Below are 27,208 nucleotides of genomic sequence, written 5' to 3' on the forward strand. Positions count from 1 at the left end.
TCAAATGACAATTCGCACTTCTTTCACACCTCTTGTTACAAGACATTTAAAATTCAGTAGGTTAAAATCCTGCCAGTCTTGTATTTTCTAACAATTTCAACACACTTTAATATGCTTGCCACTACATATACCAATACACAAATCCATCCGCACGCATACACACACTGTCCTGTGTGTTGGTGATTACAACATCCATATAATTATACATGTTTTTGTACTTTTCTTTCTGTTGTCTTTCCTGATCTCCCTCTGCTCCTGTGATCTCCCCCTTCACTGCTGACTGATGGCTTTTAAGAAACGTTAATGACAAACACACACCCATGCCCCCACACGCCTGTCTGTTTATGTTATGACTTTTTCCAGGCACCAAGGTGGATACAACAAAAAAGACAACTGGGACCATTTTATTTTTAGATATTCATTTAATGATAATATCACTTTTTTCCACTTGTACAAATAAATTCACAGATAAAAAAAAACAAAAAACAACAACAAATAATAACCAAGAGTTTCCCAAAATAAACAGGGAAAAAATTAACAGTCACACTGAAAATACTTTGGTAATCTTCAATGTATCGTATTTTACAAACAAATATTCCAGTTGCATTACTTGATTGTGGATTCTCAAGACATTTTGTTGGCACGGAACTGATAACTGTGCGCTGGAAATACTGTAGGTAACACAGACATTCACACATGTGTCTTTGGTGTGTTTGCCTATTGGTAGAGTTGCTCGGGGCTTAAAGTACTCCTTGGCATGTGGGCACATAAAGGGGGGATAACTGATAGAAAATCTGCAGGTCTTTGCACAAGACAGAACATGCACTTGCATAACCACTGAAGTTGACAGCTACACACACACACACACACACACACACACACACACACACACACACACACACACACACACACACACACACACACACACACACACACACACACACACACACACACACACACACACACACACACACACACACACACACACACACTCACTCACTCACTCACTCACTCACTCACTCACACATACACACAATGTTACTTTAACTTCTTTGTCCCCATGTTCACAGATTTGGATCGCAGCCCTCTATGTCTGTATAGTAATCTTTCAATGGAAGTCTCATTATCCTCCACACTACAATACAAACACTATGCAGTTTGCTGCACTATGCATTTGGCCTTTCCATAGTCTGGTTAGGTACAAGTGAGCAAAACTGAGGCCCTCCTTGCCAAGGAGAAACTGTGCACACCAAGTAGGCTATTTTTACTCAAGAGAAACACAATACACATCCACTATTTACTTTGCTTGTTGTCGGCCTGGCCAAGTAGTATTTTGTATGTGAGTTATGGTCGAGGGATAAAACCATTTCCCTTACAGGGAATATAAACAATAAATTAAGGTTTCTGAAAGTTTACTGTGGTGTAGGCACGTGAGTGTTTAATGTAATTACAACAAGCTACAAAATGGTTGAAAGTCTGCACTGAGCACTAAAACAAAAGGTGTTCATCCAACTACTTCCCTCTGTACTTGTTAGTAATCCTGCTTACCTTCTCCCTTTGTGATTGCAAAGCAGGCTGAGGACTTCAGTATGGAGAAGGGGAATTAGTCTCGACTCTGTCCAGACTCACAACTACTTAGACTGTCTGACATTCTGGGTGCAAAGCCCTTTGATTGACTTTACTAGTACCAAACGAGTTTTAATCTTCAAAGATTTTAATCTGCTGTTTTGTCTGTTAGTCACAAGAGGTGGGGTGGAGGGTACTAAGGGCTGTTAACAGTCACAATGTTGCACAATAAACACAAACAAACATGTACAAAAAAAACATACAAACGTAGCAATGTTTTAGAGCCAAATAAAGCAATATAAGCATCAGCTATTTTCTCTGCACAACTTCATTTGGTGTCTGGAAGGTCATTCACAGCAAGCACTGATCCCTTTGGGGTAGTACTGAGGAGTTACAGCGTGCAGCAAAAGCAAATGCTGACACTGTTTAGTTGAGCTGTTGTTATGGGGAAAGGCAGCACAACACCATTTCAGTGCACACTCCTTTATGAACAGATAAAAGAGGGCATGAAGTCCTAATGTCTCTTAACCCCAAGTTTCAACCAATGACAACACATCATCAGTCCCAGCATCACAGCATGAGGGGTTAATGTGAGTGAGGAAACATTATTAGAGCAAGATGCAGCATTTCCGATGCTTTTAAAAGTCCAAACAAATGTTTTTGAACTTGTTTAATGTCTACTTGGACAACCAAAGGGGGATGAGTTCAATCTAACTCCAGTTTCCCCTTTGCTGGTTGGTTGGCTGAAACTGTCCTCCACTTTCACAACAGCAGTTCCTGCTGTCTGTATTTCACTCGCGGGGAGAGAGCTGAAGTATTAAACATTCTCCTTTAGATCTAAGTTTTCAAAAGTAAGAAGGCTTGTGTGAAGACATATTGTTATTTGATGTACAGTGATCTTGTAGTAACAACACCTCATACTCCAGATTGCCGTTCTGTACAGCAGGTTCAGGGATCATAATTTGGGGCTGTTTGTGAGGCAATGCTCCATTGTCCAGGCTAGCTTTGACTCCATCCAACTCTAGCTGGGAGGGCTCACAGTCTAGGTCCAGGTGGCCCTTGGCCCTCTTCCTGCGGAGACAGCATACCACTCCCACTGCTATTGCTATCAGTACCAGCAGTAGCAAGACAGCAACTGCAGGCACCAGCATAGTGGTTAGCTTTGGGTCCTTAAACTGTGCATTAGAGCCGCTTGTGATTTCAGGGGCTGTGTGGGCCTCAGTGCAGACACTGTCTATGCCACTAGGAGCACCTAATGGACTGGCACACACAGTGTAAGTGGAGTTGGGATTCAGGCCCCTAAGTCTATACTCAGGGAAGGATGCTGGAAGGTTGAGTTGAATTGGTCTGCGTTCTGGCCCAGAGAGATTGCGGTAGGTTAGGCGGATCCCACGGATGTAAGGCCGCATTTCAATGTAGCGGTGAAGGTCCAGCAGGATAGAGGTTGCAGTTATTTGATGTGAGCTGATGTCTGGTGCATCTGCTGTGATAGTTGCCATGGGGAGTTCAGCTTCAGGTGGTGAAGGCGGGTAATGGTTTTGGACTTCGCAATACATGCCAGAGGTACCGTGTGAACAGGTACACTCTACCTGACCATGCTGGTCCAAACGACAAGTCCCGCCATTCAGACAGGTGTGAGAGGGACAGAAATGCTGCTCCTCATCTGTGTCCATGCTACTGCTACTGGGGGATGCAGGGACAGGGGGTAGGGGAGAGTCATCCTCTTTGTCAGTGGGGTTGTCACTGGCCCTTGGGACGGCAACAGCTCTAGTAGTAGTCGGGAAGGTAGTGACAGGAACGGGCAGGGTGGTGGTAGTCTTGACAGTACTAGTGGTGACCGTGGTTGTAGTAGGACAGCCAAAATCTCTGTGTTCCAGTCTTTCTAATACTTTTCCAGCATTGATAGGTGGAAAGTGGCACCGGGTCTCCTCTGTTCTCTCCAGCGTGATGCTCTGGGATCTGAGCCATCTCGGGAACCATACTAAGTTGCAGAGGCAGTTGAAGGGGTTTTCTGCTATGGTGAGCTTTCTTAGGTGGGGGAAGAGCTGGGAGAACTCTTCAGGGAGGCCCTGCAGGTTGAGACTACTGATGTCCAACTCCTGCAGCTCTCCAAGGTTCTGTAGTTCCTGAACCTTTGGAGGACCCATTGGGTTTCCAGCCAGGCTGAGGTGAATCAGCCCTTGGCTCTCCTTTAGCACTGAGGGAAAGGACTCCAGTTGGTTTCCTGAGATGTCCAGTTCATGGAGATTCTTCAGACTACCTATGAGCTCCTTATTCAGGCTGGTGAGCCCCACACCACCCAACTTTAGTGACTCCAGGTTCGGGGTCTGAATGTCTGAAGGACCCAAAGTGGGAAAGACGTTAAAGCGAAGGTCCAGCAGCAGCAGTCGTGGCATTGAGAGAGTAGGCAGGGATGTTAACTGGTTACCCTGCAGTTTGAGTTCCAGCAAGTGCTCCAAGCCATTAAAGGCTGCAGGGTGGATAGTGTTGATATGATTACTATACAAATAGAGGCGCTCAAGCAGTGCCATGCCCTGGAAACATTCCTCTGAAATGTGGGTGATCTGGTTGGATGACAAGTCCAGGTTTCTCAAAGAAGTCAAAGGTTCAAACACTCGATCAGGAAGTTTGGTCAATTTGTTTTGACTGAGATCCAACATTTCCAGGTCCTCTAGACCATCAAAGTCCTCAATTGTCAAGCCTTCAATCCCATTAGCAAACAGGTAGAGGCTTTTTGTGAATGGGGCCACTCCCCTGGGAATGGTGGAGGACCGTCTCTGGAAACATAAAATGGATTCTGGAGTGGAACAGGAGCAATCTTTTGGGCAATCACTGGAGAAGATACCATCGGGAAGGATGAGGGGGAGCAGGAAGGGCATCAGCTGAGTGAGAAAGATCTTCATGGTGCAGACCCTTTCTCTCTCGATGCTCAGCCTGAAATGAGAGAACATATAAACTCTTAATGAACTGCATAATCATTCATAGAAATACACAGTAAATGCTCGCTGATATTATCATAAGTTTCAAAGAATCGAGCTGTTAAATCAAGAAATGTGTTACAGATACAGCACAATAGAGAATCTTTTTTCCAAAACAGTTTTCTCCCTTTAAAGACTAGTTTCCAAAGCAGCTGAGGTCAGTTATTGATTCACCATTTCGTTCTTTACTGTGTTTCTTGAAGTGAGATTACTATCAAAGGATTAACTATACGTAGCCAGTGATCAAAGGCAGTCTTTTGTCACAAGGTCTCTCAAACAATAGAGCTGTAGCTATGACCTCAGTCTTCAGAGGGAGTTTTTTTCCCCCCATACTCAGGGAAAAGTTGACATAGGGGCATCCTGCCACACTTTTCTGGCTCAATGAGGGCCACATTCTTCTTGCAATAATCTCTAATAGTTCTACTTCTCCAGTTATCCTACAATTTGTATTTGGATACTTCCACAGCTGGGAAACACTGCCGTGTCTGAGATGATGTCTAATGAAAAGTAACTTTGAATGTTTTTCTGTCTCGAGGTCCAGTGAAACAAATGTCCTCTGAATGATTAACCGTAAACACTGCTCATGTCTCTCCAGTTTCATAAAAGCCCATTGTCAGCTTTGTGTGGCTGTATGTATGCCATACTGCACATAGCAAAGCATCTGTGGATGATTTATCAAAGTTGGAGAGGAGCTTTGCTGATAGCCTGGAGATGCTTCCCTGACCATAGATGTAAAATAAATAACACACACTTTCTGTTGTTGTTGTTGTTGTTGTTACTCAGACTGACGGTCAGCAATACTTATCAAACTTGGAGAAGGATGAAAAATACTGATGTGATTAGATCATCACAAATATATGTTTCTGTGATTTGAATCCATTTCACCTGAGCCCAAGCTTTGCGAAACAAATACTCTCTTATAGTGTCAACACAGTACATGAAAGGGCTGAAAAGGAGGGAAGGGATGATGGAGAGGAGAGGGAGAGAGGAATGAGGGGAGATAAAGAAGAAAGTAGTTAAGACAAGAGTCTGTGTAGCAGTTTATCATCCTGCACTGTCAAGTGAGACGGCCTTGGGGGAAAAGGCAACACGTCCATCTGTTGGCCACTGATCTTCATAAAACAGCTTTTATCCTGTCAAGTTTCTTCATCTGTAACTAAAGACACAGTAGCCTGGTTTGCTCAAAAACACCCAGAATTCCCCTGGTCTCTTACATTTACCATTGTTTGAGATCATGATTTAAGTGTAATGTATTGGGGCGATGATTGGAAGGAGTTGATATCTCAAAGCCTTTCTTTCTGAACATTTAGACAACCCATACTGAAATAATGAATGCTGCTCGACTTCAATGCTTGAGGGAGCTTGCTTTAGTGCCTTAAATGGTGCAGTTGTTGATTTTCTTGCTGCATAAATACCTTCATAAGAAGCCAAGTATGTGTGACGTACAGTTTTACACACAGAGAGGTTTTCTTTTCTCACATTGCTTACCTGCGGTTGTCACTATTTACCAGAAATGTCAAAGGAATTGCTTTTGATGTTTTATTTTCCTCACTTGCTCATTCTCTTTTTGAACAATTTTTGTTTTCTTTTGAAGTGATATCTTATATGAAAATATTCTTTCAAAGCACATTTCTGTGTGTGCGTGTTGTGGTCAGTGATGTTAGAAAATATTTTTTATTTTTTTTAAATAAAAAAAAAAACATATTTTAGTAATTATTTATTTATTATTTAATTCAAAATTAAATAATGTTCAGATTGGTGTTTGTTTAACCCCTTGTTCCACATACACAGACAGCTCTCTAGTGTCCACACTTGCAAAAAGATAAACTCATAACAATATTTAAACGATGCAGTACTTTTGTTTCATTGACTTATGCAGCAGCTGTCAAAGCCGCCTCTAAACCACTTTTGTCTGTCCTGTTAACAAAAAATGTAACTTAAGCCTCGTACATGTTGCAATACCATTAGAATACGTGAACTTAAAGAATTTCTACTTTTTAAAAAAAAAAAAAAATATTCTCGTTCTTTTCACTGTTTAATAAAACATTTCCTTTACAAAAAAAAAAAGCCCACTGGATCTAATGTCAGAACTTGGAGAGGAGATCAAGGGTGCATCAGTGAGCCAGAGGAAGGGAGAGTATCATCTCATCACGCCACTGCAATGGCATTTATTTTCCTTCTCTTTCAGCATAGTTTTCTTTCCTCTCGCAATCTCCTTGGAAAGAGTCCCTGAGCTCTTTATTTTCTTTCTCTACTGTATAAACTAAAAGCAATCGCGGTATTCTGTTGAACTCCCACTGCCAACTCTTTCAAACTGGACATAATTGTTGTTCTATGCAGCCATATGCCACTGAAATGAACCTGCTCAAACCTCAAGGCCTGATCAAATGCAGCAGCGAATACAGCAGCTAAGGCATCTATGCTGTAAGCAGGTAGTTACCTTTCAGAGTCAGCACCTGCTTACAGCATAGATTCACTGCCCACTTTTGCCAACCATGCAGAGAAGTCCAACCCACTTAGTATTGCAGTTGTTTATGGAAAATCTTGTCTAGAGAGTAATGATAACTTCTAATGGCGATCGTTTGCTGTTGGCTACAGCTCAATGGGCAGCACAGGTGAAGGGTTGCCGTTATCCCATAATTTACACACAGTGCCGTGGGGAATTCACTTTAACAGGTGAGTAATTACATGAACAGAGTTGTAAAGGATTTTGGGTCATGTCTCAGTGGCTGCGGGGCAGTTCAAAGTAAGAATGCTTTAGTTGCTCCTGCTAGAGAGTAAAGTTTTGATTGTAGCAATCAATAAAACCCTGAGTCATAAGTTGATGTCATTCAAACAGTCTAGGAGAACAATGCAGGTTATATTACATAAATTGGAAGATTGGATGGAAGAGGGAAAAGAAAGCAAAAGTATGGCTGCCGTGCTGCATATGTGTGCAAAAATAAAAGGATTTAGGAAGATAAAGAGGAGATGAAGGGAGAATCAAACTACAGCTGGAGCGTATGCAGATGGTCTCAGGTTTTCACATCATCAGTGTGTGTGAGGTACTGTGTTTCAGTTTTAGTACATGATACCGCATGTGTGTGTGTCAGGGTTCCTCTTTAGAACAGACACTGAATGCACTTTTTTTTTTATTTGTGTAAGAGAAGTATCTTATGTGTCCGGAGTTGTCCATAAATTGCCTCATTCCTTGTGAAGAGACAGAAACTTCAAAGGTGAAGAGAAACCTCTCTGTGGTACAGTATATTAGGGCCAGAGACAGGTATAAGGGTCCTGTGCCAGAATATACAACAATATCAAGGCAGCTATGAGACGAGAGTGAGCTATGCAGATAAAACTGAGAATATTTTTCGTAGAAACTCATCGTGGCGATTCTACCATCGCTCCCTGGGGCAGAATGTTTATTTGAGTGTGCCTCATTCCAAACTGGGCCAGGCACATCTGATAACCCGGTGGAGGAAAAGCAGTGATGGTGGACAGGGAGGGATTCAGCCAGTGAATGCTGCCAGATCACAGATAAACCATAGAGTTGATACGTTATATTTGCATGTTTTCTTTCTCTTTGGATGAATGTGACTTGTGCAGATCAGTGGGTGAGATAAGTAAAGAGTTGTGGCGTCGTTGTAGTGTCGATCCAAGGTGTACTGTGTGAGTGAAGGCAGAGGGCAGAGAGAGAGAGAGAGATAGTAGAAAGACAATCTTATCATCCTGCTCAAAGAGGAATGCCCCCTCCCTTCGTGCCTTCCTCCTCCTTTCTTGAGTTGTAATTTCCTTTTCTCTCCCCTGTGCACTTGAGACATTCCTGAAACAGGCAGCAGCTGACTTTGAAAAAATGAGCTTGTCTTTCTCTCTCTACAGATTGACAGGAAGCTTTTTTCGTTCATAAACAGTGAATGGATTGGGTGAATGTGACCAGATTGCTCTTAGATCTGTGCTTCCTTTATGCTCGAGTCTAGGTTTGTGGGTTGCACTGGAGAAAGACATGTTGGCTGATGAATATGTGGAATCACCCAAAGGCAAGAAACAGTAAGAGGAAAATCCAAAGAGACCATGGGAACTTCTTTGCAAAACAGTAAGTGAAATACACGGCCTGCGCCTTGAAAAGAAAAATTAAAGCAGCAATAGGAGGAGGCATGAGGAATAAACACATCTTCCTCTCCCCCTAAAGCTCTCTTCTTATCCTGCTTTTTCTTCCTTTTCAAGAGGAGGAAGAAAAGAAAACACAAGCAGGGGAGCAGTAGAGGCGAGAGCAGGTTTCTGTCAGCAGGGGCACCAGGGTGGATAAGGCCTCGCTTTGGGAGGGTGAAGTGGGCTTCAGCAATTAAATCCCAGCAGGCTGAGTGTCAAGAGTCCTTATCTTCAGAGCTGAAGGCCAACACTGAGGGCCAATGAAGGGTACAAGAAGGGGTAGAAAGTTGTGGTGTGTAATATATGTGTATGTGTATGTGTGTGCACGAGTTATAGGTCACTGTGCATAATTCAGCAGGCCAGGCCACAGACTAAAGGGGAGCACCATGTCAAGTCACAGTAAGGGGATAAGGCTGCTCACTACAGAGTGCATACTCCCATTAAAGAGGCCCCTTGTCTTCAGGGACCTTATCTTCTAAAGGAACAATGCTTGTGGTATGCACATTAGAGTATGATCTACAGTGTTGTGGGTCTGCAGGCTCTGGGGTGGACTACTAAAATATTGTACTATTGCACAGGGTATTGGACTAAGCTGCTTGTGTAGATTCACTACAGTAGTGCAGAGACATGAATTCAAGCAAGTTGTAAACTGTTATTTAGGCACACAGAGAAATGCTTTTGAGGAAGCCTTCTGAACCCCCCTATTTGCCACTCTTCCATCTGTGAACCTATGAGAAGACAAAGGACTACTCCTCCAAACAAACTCATGCTCCCATCCCTTTCCACTGTCAGCGATGTCCCCAGCTCGACCTTGTTATCCACAATCCAGCGGGGCTATCCATCAACATGACAAAGGGGTCAAGAGAGAATTGCGAAGGAGAAACAAGAGTTGTGTAGAATATCAGAGGATGAAAAAGATGACTGGAGAAGTAGTGCGGGAGGGAGAATACAGCAGTTGTGCAGACAGCAGAGACATGTAGCACATCTATGCATTTGAAAATTTCAGTTATGTTCATTTAAGCCTTCTGGTACGCATCTAATGCAGTAAGGTATTTATTTGTGGCATGAGCTGATCCATCTCGAATGTGTTTGATTTTGTGCTGGTTGTACCTGTTGAACAATATTAGGTAGGCAAATACAATATGATGGAAGCCCGAGTAGAGCAACACTTAGCTGTTGATGTCATCCTTTTCCTTTTGGCAGCATAAAAGGGAAACAGATTTTCCTGTAAGTTCTAAAATATGAAATGAAATGTAACATGTATATATACTGACAAATACACCTGATCACTCAAAAGCTATTAAAGGTTTTCTTTTATAAGTTTGTGCTGTCGGTATGAATAATGGTAAAATGTATCAAAAGACAACTGATTATATGTCTGAAGATCACGATCAAGAAGCCAGCAGTAACCTTGTTGAAAAGCAAAGAGAGATGATATCTCAAAATAGGACTGTCATAGCACTTAAATCAAGGTCAATAAAGAAGACAGAAATCAAATACAGTCAGGGGGGGAGCAGGACATGAAATGAAAAACAAATGATGTCTGTCACTGGCAATACTCATCTTGAAGCCACAATATCATTGCTGGGCTTTGCAGTGGTCTGGAGGCGGATTAGGGGCTGTAGTAGTTTTACAATTTGCTGTGCATACTAAGCTTCCAGCTGATTTCAGTCTGGCCACAAGAAAAGACCCTGTAACTGCCACATCCATCGTACGCAAAGTCCACCTTGACTGATGTCAAAGGGTCGGTGTTTTAATCAACACAAATAACCACTCAAACAACAGGGATGCTAGTAACAGACTCTAGTTCACTGTCCTTTTTCCTTTTTCTCATTCAACACTATTTGCTCTCTGCATTGTGAACGTGCATCTAAATGAGTTGAGAAGTAGCTTATTATTGGTGTGAAAGGCGGCCCCTCAGGATTTATGGTTTGGACCAGGCCTGCTTATGAGGACAATGTGAAGCAATATCATTAGAGCCTGCAGCTGGAGAACTTGAAAGAGAGCATAATATACAGTCCAGGGGTAACCGGGAGGGTAGAGGAATAGTAAAACTCACAAAAACTGCGTATATATAGGAGCGGCACCGGGCAGCACAGTGTTTGATTTTGGGATTCAAGTGAGTATTTACATTTTTAACACTTTTTCATGTGCTAAAGAACTGGATTGTAAAATATTTGCTTCAAGGAGTAATACGAAGAAATAAAAAGAAACCTGAAAGCCTCTGCAAAGTTCATCTGGTCAGATAGCATCAGTCCAAAGGACAACAAACCCAGTGGGCTGCGGAGCGACTCCTTGAGGTCAGAGGTCAGATTTAGATTAGTGTTTCCACTTCTGCTCAGTGTTCTGTGTTCTCTGTTGTAACTGTGGCCCAGACAACACAGACAACAGGCCCTGTCTGACACAGGTCCAGTTACATACATGTACACCTGAAGCTTTGCTAGTCTTTCTCTTCTCCTTCGGGGCAACATGAAACCCAAAACCTCCGGAGCGTGCCGGAGTAAATTGTGCGACCTCAGCCAAACCTTCAGTCCGAGCCGACTGCAACACTCCCTCCTCAACAGGAGAGCGAGGAGGCGAAAGGGGAGAGGAAACAGGCAGAGCAGACCAGAGCTGGGTGTCTGCAACAGCATGTGTGCAGTCTAGCTCGGCCTCCTCTGAGCTTTAGAGCACAGAGGTCAGACACTACGAGTTCCAAGAGGAAATGTGGACCATTTCCTTTTGTTTTATTGCCGAAGGATATGACGGATGGTGCTGTAGATGCTAGACCTGATTTTGTTTCTATGAAGGCACACAAGAGGGAAAACAAAGGATGCACTGGCAGAGGCTGACTCTTCTTCTTATCTCCTTCTGTCTCAGTTCACACACACAGCGTCCACTTGTTTTGTCTCAACACTGACACGCGTCTTTCATCGGCGCACCCTGCCCTTTGACCTCTGGGGACAGATAGTCGTTGAGGTCACAGTCGTATTTCTTTCATAGATGCACACAACGACTTCTGTCTTAGATCTTCACCGCAGGACACTCGCATTACACAGACACAAAGGATTTCAGTCCACCGCTGACAACATGGGTTTTGATCTGTTTTCTCATTTCTCTGTGGTGTTCAAACCGGCAACTTTTGTCAATCTTTTGTCTCCCTCTGTCCCTTTCTTTGTTTTTCTTCTCAGTCACACAACAACAAACCACACCAATGCAGGAGTCACAGCCTGTTGAGTCCAAAAGCACTACATCACCAGGAAACAGTAAATATGACATCCTAGTGTCACAAAACTGGATTCCCTCCAGGCCTTGGCTTGTGCCTTCATATCCTGTGCACGACTCTCCACGGCTCCTGCCAGAATCAAAACTTTATTGTGATTTCTGGCCCATTGACCCTGAGTGCAGTGTTGTCCACAGCTCTGTGCTCCTGGTAGGGAAACCCAAAGCCAACTGGTCTCAGTGAGCAAGGGGCGATTCGAAAAAGACTGAGAGAAACCTGGGCGCGAGCGGGGACAGTACGATGTTTGTGCTGTGTTTGTGTTTGTGTTGTAAAGTGGCTGGATGGACCAGTTTTATCAGTCAGGCACAAGCACACAGCAATGAGCACACTCCGACACTCAGCCTACACCAGTCAGTGACATTCACTCCAGCTCTGACACGAGTGCAATGCGTGTTTGTCACCCAGCCACCATGATCTTTATCTGCCTGATACGAAATACAGAATGTATTTCTGCTAATAGTACTGCCTAGTACTCTCTAGCAGAGAATGGAAGCTTGTCTTCCATTGTCACAACTTATTTGTTTTATTAACCATCCCAGAAAGAAAAAGTCAGAGTGATCATATATGATTAAAAAGCTAGAGTAAGCCAGAATCACATAACTAATATTACTTATATAAGCATGTGTAAACCATTACTCTTCTCATCTTTTCATTATAAGATCAAGGGATGTACCATACTTAGTGCACAGCCTGATGTTGACAGAGTTTTTACCCTCGTCCTTTGTTGCAACAACACTGTGCAAAGAATTCAAATTAGAGCTTGACTGAATCGGAGGGTGTGTATGAGTCAGGCGGCAAGCAGGCTCACTGAGTGCCTGCAGGCCTGACTGACTGGCGTGCTGACTCTCCTTGTTGGACAAACAGTGTCACACGAAACAGTTGCTCACTATCCGCCTGCCGGTCTGTACGCCTGGATCAACTTTAAGATTTGAACATGTTGTAGTTACTATCTCCCAGTATCTACTCTGCTTTCCAAAAAGTGAACCAGTCCTACAGAGTAGTCCCACACATACTCTGTGCAATGGACAGCTAATAAATGTCACTCTAGTGTGACGCATTGTAAATATATCTCTGAAATTCCCCTTTGCGCCCTGTCCTCCCTTTGCTCCTCTGCTCACCTCTTTCCCTTCTCTCAGGTTTGTTCATGCAGCTGACAAGAGTATGACTGGAATCTAATGAAGGCATGTCTCCTCCACCTGCCACAACAGCCCTGCAAGGGCTCGTGTTCCCGTCAAAGTGTAAATTAGGCTCGCGAGAGGTCCAGGCTAAAGTAATGGGATGGTAAACAGAAACTTAGGGCAGTGCTGGTGCTGACAGGTAAACATCAACTTGTTTATTTTGTTCAAAATGCATTTCAGCATTGAGGCACTTGAAGACTTGGAAAAGCTGCATACGAACTCACACTTGATTAGCAGAGGACCGTTGTGTGCAGAAGTTTGAAGGTCAGGGCGCACAAGTGTGTGGTCACACTTATATAAAAAATAACACTCTTCAGCCATCTCTCACTGAAATATTAAACCAAGATGAGAAACATTGAGGGGCATTTCTCAGTGAGTTTCAAGAAAGTTGAGGAGAAAAGAGCTTCAAATTTGCATCTTGTTGCTGTGATATTTCGATGACGTCTCAGGTGCTATAAAAGGAGTTTGCTATCTTGATTGAAGCAATATGGCATAAAAATACAGGGAATATGTTGGGCAGGAGAAAGAGACGAATTGATTGCTGATAAATTGATCTAAATCTCAGTGATTTATTGGTTGTTGTTCACTATTACTCATAGCAGATTCTATCTCAGCTTTAAAGTATGCCATTGATAATTGATTGGTAGTCCCTTTTGTTGAGTGAGTGACAGATTGCCTCAACGATGTCGTGCAGATCGTAAATATGGCATAGGTGGAATGTTTCGCATTTTTTTCTGCACCACAATCTTCTTCTAAAGTTAGGCATCCTACCTGTCTCTCCCTTTTTCTTAAAAAAAAAAAAAAAAAACTCTTGACATGTGCCACATACACAAGATAAATGTGAACTGGAGATCACTTGTGCTGATTAGGATGTCACAAAGGAATTTGTTGTGAAACTCCTGCCTGTTGGTACTACTCCAGCTCTGGGGGAGACTGGCTGGCAAACCAGTAGTCAGGCGGCACAGTTCCCCCACCCCCAGCGCTGACATGCCTCTCCTCTATGGCCTCAGGTGCCCTGTGATTACATTCAAAGTCTGTTAACTTGTTTACTAAAGAATTGCTTCCAGTGTTATTCAAAGTGGCTTCTTAGACACAGATTAAAATTTGGTAAAGTGTGTCGTCCGCTTCTTCATTGCCGGGGCACAATTATTTCCTTTGATATATAAAACAAAAATACATCCAATTCCATATCATGGCTTACAAACAATAAATTACAACCTCATTAATTAATTCACAATCTGCACTATGAAGTAAATCTGACAATGTTATTACACTAAATTGGCACACGAGAGGAGGCTGTGAGCCAGCATCAGTCTTAGAGCCCCTAGTTTGATAACCACATTGACCTGCGTTACTCCACCTGTGCCAACATCTGATTAAACAGGTGAGCGCTACAATGTCACGCAGTGTAAAGACCTCAGTCAGCAACAGTCTATTAAGACATCAACATGGACCCACATAATTTGCCTGCAGCAGGTGTGCATTTGCTGGAAAATTCCTGATATCTAGCCCAAACAAGACGAGGGAGAAGGTAGGCGAGGAGGGTTGTGACAGAAGTGGATGGATAAACAAGTGAGCCTTCTGTAGCCTGTATTTCTCTTGAGGGTGTCGATGCGCACAATTCAGAGTTTACATCTGCTGAAGACAACAATCGAACTTACAACTTTCAGCAGTTCAAAGTTGCATTTCATTAAAACAAACAAACATTGAAATGAATACAATATGAACTCCTTTTAATGTCAAAACTACTTAGCAGAATGATCTGCTTAAGATTTAAGCCTGCTCTTAGATTTCTCTGTTGATTGAAATTGAATGGCTACCAGTAAATGCCTGCAATTTAAGAGGAAACGCATTCAGAGCTCTAAAAACATGTCAGAATACTTATATGTGTTGAAACGTTTGTGATTTACGTTTAATGCCACAAAAAAACGCAGTCCTTTAAAGAATATTTCATCCTGACAACTGTTATAACCCATTCACTGAATAAAGAGAGAGACGGTCTCTTGTTATCGTTTATGGCTCAGATCTGTCCCTTCAGTATGCAAGGATGTGTGTGTCTGTACGTCTCTGCCTTTTGGGTTAGCCATACTGTCATATACATCGAGCCTGGACAGACTCCCTCAGACAGAGAAGAAATAAATGATGCTTTGTTATTGTTAGCAGTGAATAGTAATTTGTCTCCATAAAGAGCAGTTTGTTTGCTCTCATCGACACATCCGTTCATGCCAGTCATCAAGCGAGTAAAGCAGATTCCTGAGCTGACCTGTAACACACGGAACAATGGTTGCCTGTGTGTGTGTGTTTGCTCACACGTGTGTGGCTTGGCTGTATGTTCTGATGTCGGTGAGGCTGTGTGTCGAGTCACCGTGTATAAATATTATGGAACACCCTTGTTTGCTCTTACGTGTTTGTTTTTTGGTCGAAATATTAACAATATTAACAGACTATTATACACTGTTGCCGAAGCGTCGAGCGGGGAAGTTTGTGTTGGCGCTGCTTTTTACCTTCATGTCTTTAAGTGTAACACACACACAGGTACAAGTCGCAGTAATGGGAAACACAGACGGCTCTCAACCAGACATTTGGCTTGGATTCAGAGCCTGGTCATGTGCATACACCCGTATTTCACTTCACATTCAACTGCAGACATGGAGGTGTGGCAGAGACTTGTAGTGGTACAGTCAGCACTCAGGAAAAAGGCAGGTAAAAGACGCAACACGGGACATCAGAGTGTGTGCTATATTTCCAGGCAGTGTGCGAGCTTTGATGTTGAAACTCGAGAATAAATGCAGAGGCAGTGTCAGCGTTTGTGTTGACATTAAAGCATTGCCTGCATCGCAAATAATTTGCAGCGAGCAAGCAGCGAGCAAGCAGCGAGCAAGCAGCTACGCTGCGCACAAATTCCTTAACCTGAGGAATGTGTCCATATGTTACGGCCAAAAATCAACAGCAGAAGAGGTCTGCAGACTGCTGCTCGCTCGTCTTCTCTGTTTTCCCCCGAGGAGGACTGGCCCGGGACAGACGGAGAGGTGGAGGAGTTGAGGCAATTAGCGAGAGTAGCGATGTGCGTCCACAGGCCCAAGGCTGTGTGTATGTGTCTTTACAAGCCCACATAGTCCCTGTCACAGCTCATTGACAACTAGCCCAACACCGAGGCAGGACGGATGGTGAGGGGTCAGGAGGAGTGTCTAAAGTTGAACAGAGAATAAGATGTGCACTGTAAAGCTAATAACTAACACAAATGGAATTTCTTTTTAGATAAGGTTTGAAAAATATATGTTGAGAACTTGGCAAAATTTTACTTTAGGATTATCATTGTCTCGTTTCTTGTTTTTCTTTAAAAAAAAAAAAAAAAATTTGGCTACATACTGAGTGGATTGTATGCATTTTCTCCGCTTTTCTGAACTTTATTGTCTGTGATCAGCACAGAAACCTTTAAAGAATAAAGCCATAAAGTCCTTCTGTGGTACCCTAAACATGGTGCATTTTCTGGAAACTATTTTCAGCTGTGCATTTTTGAATATTCGTGCTCTAGTGAATATTAATGTCAGCATGGTGTTGTATATATGAACTAACTTAAAATGAAAGCATTCATTGTAGTGAAGAAACATGTCACCCAGTGCTGCCATGTGGCTCACTGATATGTTTTTAAAAAGTTCTGTGACGAATAAGCTGTATCAGGCTTTGGATACACACAATACTTGTTAATAGGATGAATTCCTTGCTGGTTGTGGTCCCCTTTTCATGGGATTTGCTGACCGTACAAAAAATGTCGTGATATTGCCAGACTTTAAATGTGAGGAGATTTAAAATGCAAATGAAAATCAGTTGAAATGGATCTGCTTCTTTTTAAAGAATGTCTCTTTCTTAGGTGGTAAACCGGGTCTTTATCGCATCTGTTTCTGCCACAGCTCCATAACTTCAGCAACCAGACCGGCACATTATGCTCCGAACCTGCTCCACTCTGTCTTTTCCTTTTCCCTCTGTCTGTAACCCTACACAGCCTCACTGTATCCATTAAATACCGTGTGTGTGTTAAGAGAGACGCTCTTGTTCTCCTGCCAGTCTTGTTAAGAGGCTCAGAGTTGTGTGAAAGGACTCTATTGAGGAAGCCGGGTGTTACGGTTAACACAGTAAAGACCGCCAACAGCGTGTGGTTTGGGTTTCTGGATGCAAATATTCAAAGGGGTGTGTTATTATAATGCGTGTTAGAAATACAACATTACTTACGCTGTCCGTCACAAACAGCCTGTTTTTTGTATTATAATGCAAACTATTCCTCATGTTGACAGTGTTTGTATTACGGCCACGTCCGACTCATAGTGACACAGATGACTAATAAAACCTGCCAGATTTGATTTAATGTTTCACTCACCAAGTGAAGATGCGTCCTCCTCTACTCCCGCTCCACTCTTCTTCTTCAGGTCTTCTTTTCCCCTGGAGATAACACAACAATCGTACCTGTTACCCAAATATGTTGCAGTGTGTGTTTGACTCACTCTTCTCTCCGCTTATTTGGAACACAGCTCCCGTGTCATGCATTGTTAATGGCGACGAAACAAAACAGGAAGTTTTTTTATTTTTTTTTTTCCTGTTAATTGGTTGGATTCCAGCTGTGTGCGGGAGCCTGCTGAGCGCTGGCGGCGGGCCGTGTACGCAACACAAGAGAATGACGGAGCGCGAGAGGAAGAATGCAGGCCGACCGCTCTCCACTCTGTCAGCTTCTTGTCCTGCGGTATCAGCCCATCAGACGTGGCCCCGAAAGTGTGTACGAGTGGAGCATTGAATTAAGCGTGGTGCCCCTATACAGTATGTTGTATTGTCTTTATAGCACAGTTCCTGGAGTGATCTGCAAGATAAATTTAGTTTCACCTTCTTTAGCAGCGGATGAGGTATAAAGTGCACAGCTATTTTCTTCTAAAAGTGAAATTTGATCGCAAAGTTTTGTTAATATTTCAGAGCGTTTTATTCAGGTGTTTGTTTAACCTTGTGGCACAGTCCTGAGGTCAAACAAAGAACGGCTTTAATTCCGATTTAAAGCCAAGAACAGTTTTAATTGTATGTGAGTTGCGCGGCACAAACTGATCACACTTTGTGTTTTGACTCACTATCCATAACCACAGGACAATTTGTGCGTGCATTTATACTCTTGCTGCTTTCTACAAATACAGCATTAAATAATATCAAATGTTATTTTTGAGCGTGGTTATGGGATCATAAACATGATTCAGTTTTGGGAAAACCCACACAAAGTGACCACTTGATAGATGTTTTATAAGTGGGAGACATTTGGCAGAGCAGCTCCTACATTTCTTTCTAGTTGCAGACTTTTAACATTTTTGTTTGACTAATTTAACGCGTGGTCATAAAACTGGTTGAGATAATTAGCAGATTTTTATTTATTTTTTTTTCTTGCTTTTTCTGTCCCCCATTTGTACAGCACAGACAGATTGTTAACTAGCATGTATTCATCGTGACTGCACTGGACTCACTCTTCCAGTATCTTTCCACCAGGCAGTGGTTTTAAGCCATATTTCATATACCTAAGCTCTGAGTCAGTGTCTGGACATGGAAAAACAGAGCGACTAAACCACGTGCTCTACCTGATTCTGTAACACCTGAAACCTCGTTTCACTTTGCATGCGCCATGTCTGAGCAGCGCTGCAGTACATACTCATCTCTACGTTTAGAGTGTAGTGTTTACGTCTGAAAATAACCTGTCACAGAACAGCGCTCGGTTTGGCTCGCTGACCTGTGTTGATGCCTCGGCTGCACTCTGCATCCGTGTGTTTATTTGTATGTGGGAGGGATTTGCACTGCTGCACAGAAGCTTTTGCTTTGTAGCGTACGGCTCATTGTTCATGTTTTTCTGCTATTTGCATACAACACGCTGGTCTGTACAGTTAAATTACACAATGCATGCTTGCAATGTGTGTGTGTGTGTGTGTGTGCGTGTGCGTGTGCGTGTCGCTGCTACGAGGACTCTCGTGGGCTGACGCTGCTGCGGTCAGTTTCCTGAGGTCACCGTGTTTCCTTATCGGGCAATCCCTCGACTGCACTGTAAATATTTAGCTTTCAAAGTGGAACTGGACACTCAGAATAGATGCAAATCATCTTTACCACTAAACTTCTTCAATGACTGAAGCACTTTTCAAAAAGACAAAACTGTTGACAACAATATTCTGGTCTTGGTTTGCCTTAATAGCTCAGGCTGCCCTTTCCACATCTGTCTATGAGACTTTTGGTCCTTAATTTACACAGATTGCGCACTACCAAAACATTGGTAGTGTCTTTTCACCTGCCGGTACCTCTTATTTTATTTCCTTTCGCCATCATTGGTTTACTTTGATATTTAGTTTCTCTTTGAAGGAGCTATTATGTCGGTCATTTCCTCTTTCCCGTTTTCGGAGCACTGATACGTTTTAACCTTTGCGTTCACTATAATTTTCTTTCTTCCTCTGCGTTCATCTGTTAAACATAAATATCACCTCACAGTTCTTCCCTGTTTTTCCTTCTCTCCGGGTCACCCTGTTTCTCTTTCTCCGTTTGGTTTGGTTTCTCTCAAGGCAGGAGAGAGCTGAGCAGTCTGGAATTAATGTTAGAACGGCTTTGTTGTGGCATCATGTGAAATTGCCAACAGTTTATAGCCCCGCGTATGGTCAATATATATAAACCCAAAAGTTCATAAGAGAAGCTTTTCATTTTGCTGTTGGTGTTTGACATTTAATGTGACACTATGTGCTCTTTCTAGTTGGTTTGGATTTGTAGCAGTGACAAGCAGTGACTTGTGGTACTGTCAAGACTGCCTTCCTTCTGATTGCAGTGTTGAGTGATTGAGATTCGGTATCATGCGTGGTGGCATTCAGACATTTGCACGCATACATGCACAGATTTTCTCTCACAGGCTGCCGCTGGCTCTCTAACAGTGTGGACAGCAACCGATAACAACACTATCTGTGCGCCAGTCTCCCGGCTGCGACGGAAATAGACTTTAAGGAAAAGAGGACCGGAGAACTAAAAGGTTGTCTGATGAAATGAAAGACAGCAGCTCGGTGCGTACGTGTCGGCTTGTTGTGTATACGTGCCTGCATGAAAGTGTGCCACTACTTTCTATGACAAAGATGGTCTCAGACACGTGGTGACCTGATGGTGAGCAGACGCACACTTAACCAACAGGGACAAACACCTCCCTTGAACTATCTGCCATTTTCTTTTCAGTCTGTAATAAGTCAAACGTCATGAGTTAATGTTCATCTCAGTCCTTGTTTGTGTGATTATCATTAGTTATTATGACTGACACAGAGGGAGATCTGTCTTATCCACTTCTGGTTTTGGCCAAACAGCATAGGCGTGTGTGTGTGTGTGTGTGTGTGTGTGTGTGTGTGTGTGTGTGTGTGTGTGTGTGTGTGTGCATGCGTGTGCCCTTGCTTTGCTCTTGCCCAGTAAAATCTGGTTCGAGAGTCATTTCCTAATTACAGTTCTGGCCAGAAGTAATTACAACCTTAGATTAAGAGCCATTTCTCTTTTTTTTACAGCCCCACTTAAATGCAGCAATTTGTGGTGGCTTTCTGGGATGAGCATCCTCCTTCTCATCTTCTCTCTCTCATTCCCCATCTGTCTCTCTCACTCTGTTTCAGTCCCTCGCTTCTGTACTGCAGTTGTTTTAGGAATTTGGGGGATTTTTTTTTTTTGGCTGGTTGCAGATTTTCCATCAAGAATGAGAAGGTTCAAAAATAGTGAAAAGTTGAATAGAATGGTAAAAGTTTGAGATGGTAGTTTTATGCAAACGACAGTGAGAATGTGTGTCTCCGTGTGGATGTGGACATGGAGGACAGCAGTTATTTGGGGTTTTGCGCTCAAGCTGGGGCACTCCAGAGCCCTCAGATCCCTTCGCATGTGTGTGTATATTTATGCAAGGTTTTGAAGTGGTTCTTCTGAACGCATCATTTGGCTGCATCGGCAAGCTCTTCTTCAATTTAGCTTGGCAGGCGTACGGGCTGGGGTTTGCCTCCGCATACCACTGGTTCAGCATTCATGTTTGAGGCTGAGGCCTTTGAAGCCGGGGGTTTTATTTAAGATGCCTCTTATAGGGAGCAGCTCCGGCTCTTGGTTGTCAACCAGAGAACTGCCCCCCGCCCTCCCCACACTGTGCAGCACCTGAGGAGGGGCACACTGAAGGCTTTAATTTTGACCGAAGCAGGATTTGTACTTCTTGAATTCGCCCTCTCGCTCGCACAGACTCCTTGTTAATTGTGATGAGCCCTCAATTTCACATGGTCTTGAGAAAAGCAAACACACACACACACGCACACACACACACACACACACACACACACACACACACACTTATTCCAACTTTCTGCCCTGTCGACTCCCTTCTCCCTGCCTGCTGTGTGAGTGCCCCACTCTTGTCCTGCTCTCCTACCTCTACCTTCCTATAGCTCTCCTTTCGTCCCTTCCCCAGGCCTCCTCGCCTCAGCGCCTGACTTTTAACCCTCTAATCCCTCTGATGCAGAGGGTGAGATGCTTCAGGCTCTGCCCCTAATTGGCGTAAAACAGAACTCGGCTGCTATGAGGCGCGATGTGATAGTGCTCTTCCAAAGTTTGGAGAAAGAAAATAGGCAACATTCGAGATGAAGAACTCTGGTGATCTAAAATTTCCAGGAACCACAAGCTGCTGTAAAATGTCAAGCAGTCATGTCTCAAAACAACAAAGCAAAGAACACAACTTTCAGTCATTGTCTGCAGCTGATTTAGACATCAGTGCTCTTTTCCTCTCCAGCTCTTTGACACAGATAATGAAATGCCAGCCTTGATTTTGTAAAAAAGAATAACATGCTGACGCAATGTTGGTAGCCAGATCTTGGGTGGGTAATGTAATTTCAACATCACTGTCACAGCGGTGGGACAGCAGTCCTGTGCTTAATTGTTTAAATTGGCTTCTATGGCAGAGGGCTACTTCGCCTTGGTCCTGCTTCCCGTCCACAGACTGATGTTTAAGGGCAGGAAATATCCCCGGGGGGGAAGGGGGGGGGGCTTATGTTATGCAACTAATATCACAAGCTGTGATTTTAATTTGACATCAGAGGTGGAGAGCACCCTGCCTCATTTCTATATTTATCCCCTCAGACTTCTCCCAATCTGTCTTTCAGCATTGAGAAGTGTATAAGTGGCTTTACAAATACAACAGTCTGCTGTGAAAAGAGCAAAACACAGAAGCAGAAAGCTGCAAGTTTCTGCATCTTTTTGTCTGGCTTCACATCTAGAAAATAACTCCACTGGCACACTTCTGAATTGTTTTTTTCAATGTATAGCCGGGGCCACAAGCGCTCTCTTGTACTGTAAGTGTTACCTTCTGCACAACATAGTAGCCTGAAAGTTCTCCACATTATTGAAGGATAATTGGCCTCCTGTGGCTGCTCTGCTGTGTCTGGTAGCTTACTATAAACAGATTACACACTGTCAATGACACAGTAGCTTCTCTGATAGCATAATGGCAGTCTCTGAGGAAACACATGGCGATGAAACGAGCAACTGCGCTGGAGAAGGGTTAATAGTGGGGCTATTGGAGTAATTTGTGCTGCTTGTTTGCCCCCAGGAAAGATTAGTTGAAAAGATGCTAATCTGTCTGAACGCTGCGGTCAGAAGACTTTCATTACATGAATCAAGCATCTCAAGTCAAGGCATAAATGATGATCTATTAGCCTGGGTGTATTTTGATCCGTGGTTCACGTGTGGGTTTTTGGGCTGAGAAGTCTTTCATGTTAAAAAAAATAATTACATTTCTCTGGCATTTCATTCAGTTTTATCACTGTGAGATTATTTTTTTACTGAATCATAATGTGATCACCTGTTAGGACGTTTATACTGGCAAGTTATTTTGCGAGTTGCGACTGTGGTATGAGGAAAAAACAGATACTCTGACAGTTCCTTGTAACGTTCCTTCTCGTGATCGGTCTAAACGTGTCGAGTCACGTCACTTTATTGGATGTTAGTTTATTGCTGGAATCGGTCACTCCGAGATTTAATCTTTCAGGAATTTGACCTCATCGCTCACTGCTCTACTGCACACTTGCTGACGGAAACTGATGTCTCCCTAATTTCCGTGTGTAGTGTTCCTCATATCTGAGCAACTGTTTCATTCCTCTGTCTCCTCACTGAAACGCCTTTAGCGAAAGTTAAATGATGGAGCTGTTCATCCTTGGATCCAGTTTTGGAACTGGTGCATGTTTCAATCAAAGTCAAATATGAGTTACAACAATAAAGAAGTTGATTTGTTGTCAGTAGCAGCTGTTGATAGACATCTTTAATGTCGTTGTGTGGCACCAATCATGCTTATGACTGAAAGACCGGCATCAGAATTACACAGCTGAGATGTTTTCTTCTCAACCATCCCTGAAATAGGGCTGTGGATTATAGCAGCCTAATAAAATCTTCAATATTTGTTTTTGTTCCGAGGGAGGTTGAATCAGCATCACTGATAATCTTTATAGTATTTGCTTTAAAGTGAAAAACATTGATCCACCAAAACTACTAGAACTGTCTGAAAAATATAATTATAACACCAGGAAGAGAGACCTAACTACAGCAATAGTTTCAAATCATTCATTATTTCTAAAAGAAATAGAGAAAATTTCAAAATTATCTGGTTTTGTCCTCATTCGGCTAAAATGACCCACTAAATGCACACACTTTGCATATTTTACCTCTGTGAGTGACGTGCCTATTGAGACCACTTCAACGCTTGCGTCCTACTGAACTTTGTGTTGTGGGACGTTCCCCTGTGTGGTTCCAAAAACAGCTGTCCTCTGTGGTGAACACGACTTGGTGCGGTCTAGACAATCGGCTCGGCCCCTGCGTGCTGCACGGCGTCCTGCGGTCCAGCACCAATCCGCCTCATTACCGCCCCGACGGCTCCTTTTGCACCGCAGACACGCTCGAGTTTTACGCATCTCCCAAGTACAAAGGAACTCTGATTTATTGTCAGTTTTTGGTGATCGGAAGCATTAGTGGTGCCGAGATCGCCAATAAACCTGTTACATCTATTAAGTCAGTGGCGCGTCCAGTTTACTCTTTTCAAAAATGATAAAAAATCTACTGTTTTTGCATTTGAGAAGGATGATGTGCATTTACAGAAAAAAAAAAAAAAAAAAAAACTAAGGCAGGACGTCTTATTATGTAACACACTGTACATTAAAAGCATTACGTTTTTCAGCAAAACAAACACAGGGAGGCTTTTGGATTATTCGTTCAGGGAGTTGTCTTCCAGGACACGCAAACACTACTCAACACCGGCTGTTAGTGGCTTCTGCATGAAACGGGACACCAACCTGACAATGAGTTTGGATTTTAAACTTAACAAGCATTCCGTCAATTAGTGCAATTAATCGATTGCGACGTTCCTAAAGTTATATATTCTACATAACTCTTGTTTGTCACCCCGTTTGCGCGTCTTTAAGAACTTTTCGATCCTGAACCAAGCGACAGAACTGGGAAAGTATTTAATCTGCATCCTTATTTTATTAGTCAAAGCAGAAAACTCTTACCCTTAGCTTCGGCGAAGTAAAGTTGGGAGCGCAGTCGCGCTTGTGTCTTTATCCGAGCACAGCACTTCACCGATGTAACTCCAGACGCGGTAGTTTTCCGCGTGTGCGCTCGCCCAAATAAAGTTTCTCTGTGAACGTATTAAAACGTATAACGAACGGTCTTCATCAGATCCTTGGGAGAGGAACACCAGCCTCCACGTCAAGGAATGCGCTCAAGTGCAGACTCCCCGGACAAAAAGCGCTTTATTGGTGTGCACAGAGGAGAGGTTAAGCGGAGGGATGGGAGGGGCGAGACGAGGCGCACGGCAGTTGGGCGCACTCCTGCACGGATCGGAGAGCAGCAAACAACTCACCTTGCAGCTTGGCTGAGTGTAAAGTCGAGAAATTCCAGCCTACTTTCAGTTCGCTGATATCTTAATTCCTACCTGCATGACCTGTTTTGAGCAAGAGACATTGCAGGTTTTATTGTTTACTCTAACAGCCGGTTTGCTACATTTCATTTGAATGACTATTTCTTAATTAGTAACTTTGCATTTTAAAGTACTTGACATCATTTTACTGAGCTTTTCTTCCGAAAAATACAAGAGTAAACACCATGTTCATAGATACTTTGACAAATAATATGATGGATCCTTCACACCAAATCAAACTGACAAATATGACCTATATGATACAGCCATCTTCATTTTAAACGACAGTTTTATGCTAAGAGGTGTTTTTTCTCTATGTTGGCATCTATCACTTTATTATCTTATCTGGTCAGACACTTTATTTATACATTAACATATGATGGACTCCGAGTTGCCTCCACAGTGTACGTGCAGTGTACATTAGCACATATGGTCACTCGGTTCACAGAGATATCTTCAAGCTGAGAAAGCTATCAAATACTTCCTAACGCCAGTGACAAACTACCCGTTGGCAGCTGGGGGCCTATTTCAATGTCAGCCAGTCCCACCAAGGTACAGTAAAGTGATAGCTCTCAAGAACTGTGTCACCTCTGATGTGTACTTTTAGCCACATGTCGCTGAATTATACAGAAGCCTGAAGCCTCTTGTTGCCAATATTTGTATTGGGTTGACCTGCACATTCCTGCAGAGCTTCTGTTTTCTCCTGTTGTAAAAATGTATGGAAACCAGCACAAATTTCTCCTTGTGGTAATGCCACTGTCCCTTGTGGTTCGAGGTATAAAGACTCCCAACAGGAAAATGATTTGACATACAGACCTGTCTTGGGCCCTTTGGCCGTCACATGTGTCTCCTGAAACCACCCCCACCCTCACGGCAAGCAATGCTTTAGTTCCAATTGTTGAGCCGTGTATTTTTGGTATCAGTTACTTTTAGATAGAAGTCTCCATGCAGTCTGTGGCTCCTGAATTTCTTGTTCGTTCTTCTTCTGCTCCTACTGTAGTAGTTATTATCCATGTAACACACACACACACACACACACACACACACACACACGCACGCACATACACTAATGCACACTCCCATCTGCAAGGCATTACAGTAAATTACAGGAATATAGAAATGATTTCACGCATGTCCCGCAGGGTCCAGATGTAGCTCCTCAGTCGTGGCCACAGCTAAGTTTTGCATGTTCAAGAGAAATAAAGAAGGGGTAAGAAATAAATCACACCCTGCCGTACTTTGTAACCCATGTTTAAGGCTCACAAAGTCTGTGCCTGTGCCCTTTTTCCACCTCATTTACTCACTCTGTATAAACCTCTGTCCAAACTACAACACCGGTGCTGAGGTTATCCAGGTATACTTATTTATCTTAATCATTCAGCTTGTGTTTGTTGGATGCTGATGAGGAGCAGCGTCTCCAGAGCTCATGTACTCAAGGAGTGACCTCCAGACTGAAGACTGTTATCAATTGTTTATTACTGCTGATGTGTAATGCAATAATGACAGTCAGAGTAAACAAAAATACAATACAGTAAACACAAGACATTACTTTAGAAAAGGGGTCAACACTGTAAGTAATGCAACTTTTTATATTGATAAAATGATCAAATTCCTTTGGCAGTAAGCAGTAGTTTTATTCAAGAAGGACCAAGTTTGCGAAATTATATGATTACTTTTTCATTTTATTCAATCATTTAACTGATATATTATCTGTAAAATGTATCTCGGTATGTATTATTACAAAGACCGCACCCACACTACAAAGATATAATTCTAGTGGCCAAATATTGTTTCTTATTTGTAATTTTAATTATTATTTTTTTTTTTTTTATCCGAGTCATATTTCAAAATATTAGAAAAAAATTGACTTTTAACAGAATCATCCTTCAAAACCCAGTGTTATCAGGTCTAATGCTGCTGTCATTTAATAGATTTGTCATTTACATTTCCACTTATAATTAACTGTGGTCTTTTTCCTGACTTATTTCAAGTACATTTCTCAGGAGCTTGTAACAAAGCAAGTTCTTTAAAAATACCACAGCAGATTTCATCCCATCATAACATACACAGCACTGTACTGTTCAACAGATTTTGAAGGAAATGTGTCGACAGTTGTTCCACTCAGTATGTGTTTTGAATT

The 27,208-nt window shown here is 42.7% G+C and overlaps 2 protein-coding genes across 2 annotated transcripts in view; one reads left to right on the forward strand and one right to left on the reverse strand.

The window, feature by feature from the left end:
• Positions 1–27,208, forward strand: part of coro7 (coronin 7) — a 106,168-nt gene that overhangs the window by 54,971 nt on the left and 23,989 nt on the right. The window lies entirely within an intron of this gene.
• On the reverse strand, positions 413–24,865 carry vasnb (vasorin b). The gene is made up of 3 exons (XM_069149098.1): positions 24,659–24,865; positions 17,488–17,549; positions 413–4,500 (listed from the first exon to the last, which is right to left on the reverse strand). The coding sequence occupies exon 3, from the start codon at positions 4,467–4,469 to the stop codon at positions 2,412–2,414; it is 2,058 nt and encodes a 685-aa protein (XP_069005199.1). The 5' UTR covers positions 4,470–4,500; positions 17,488–17,549; positions 24,659–24,865; the 3' UTR covers positions 413–2,411.

This window comes from Embiotoca jacksoni, unplaced genomic scaffold (assembly GCF_022577435.1).
Source record: "Embiotoca jacksoni isolate LCO1_2020_lvr unplaced genomic scaffold, fEmbJac1.0.p SCAF_15, whole genome shotgun sequence".
NCBI lineage: Eukaryota > Metazoa > Chordata > Actinopteri > Embiotocidae > Embiotoca > Embiotoca jacksoni.

Bases quoted from the DNA above. Each gene is read 5' to 3' on its own strand.
- vasnb (XM_069149098.1), bottom strand. From the start codon at position 4,469: ATGAAGATCTTTCTCACTCAGCTGATGCCCTTCCTGCTCCCCCTCATC.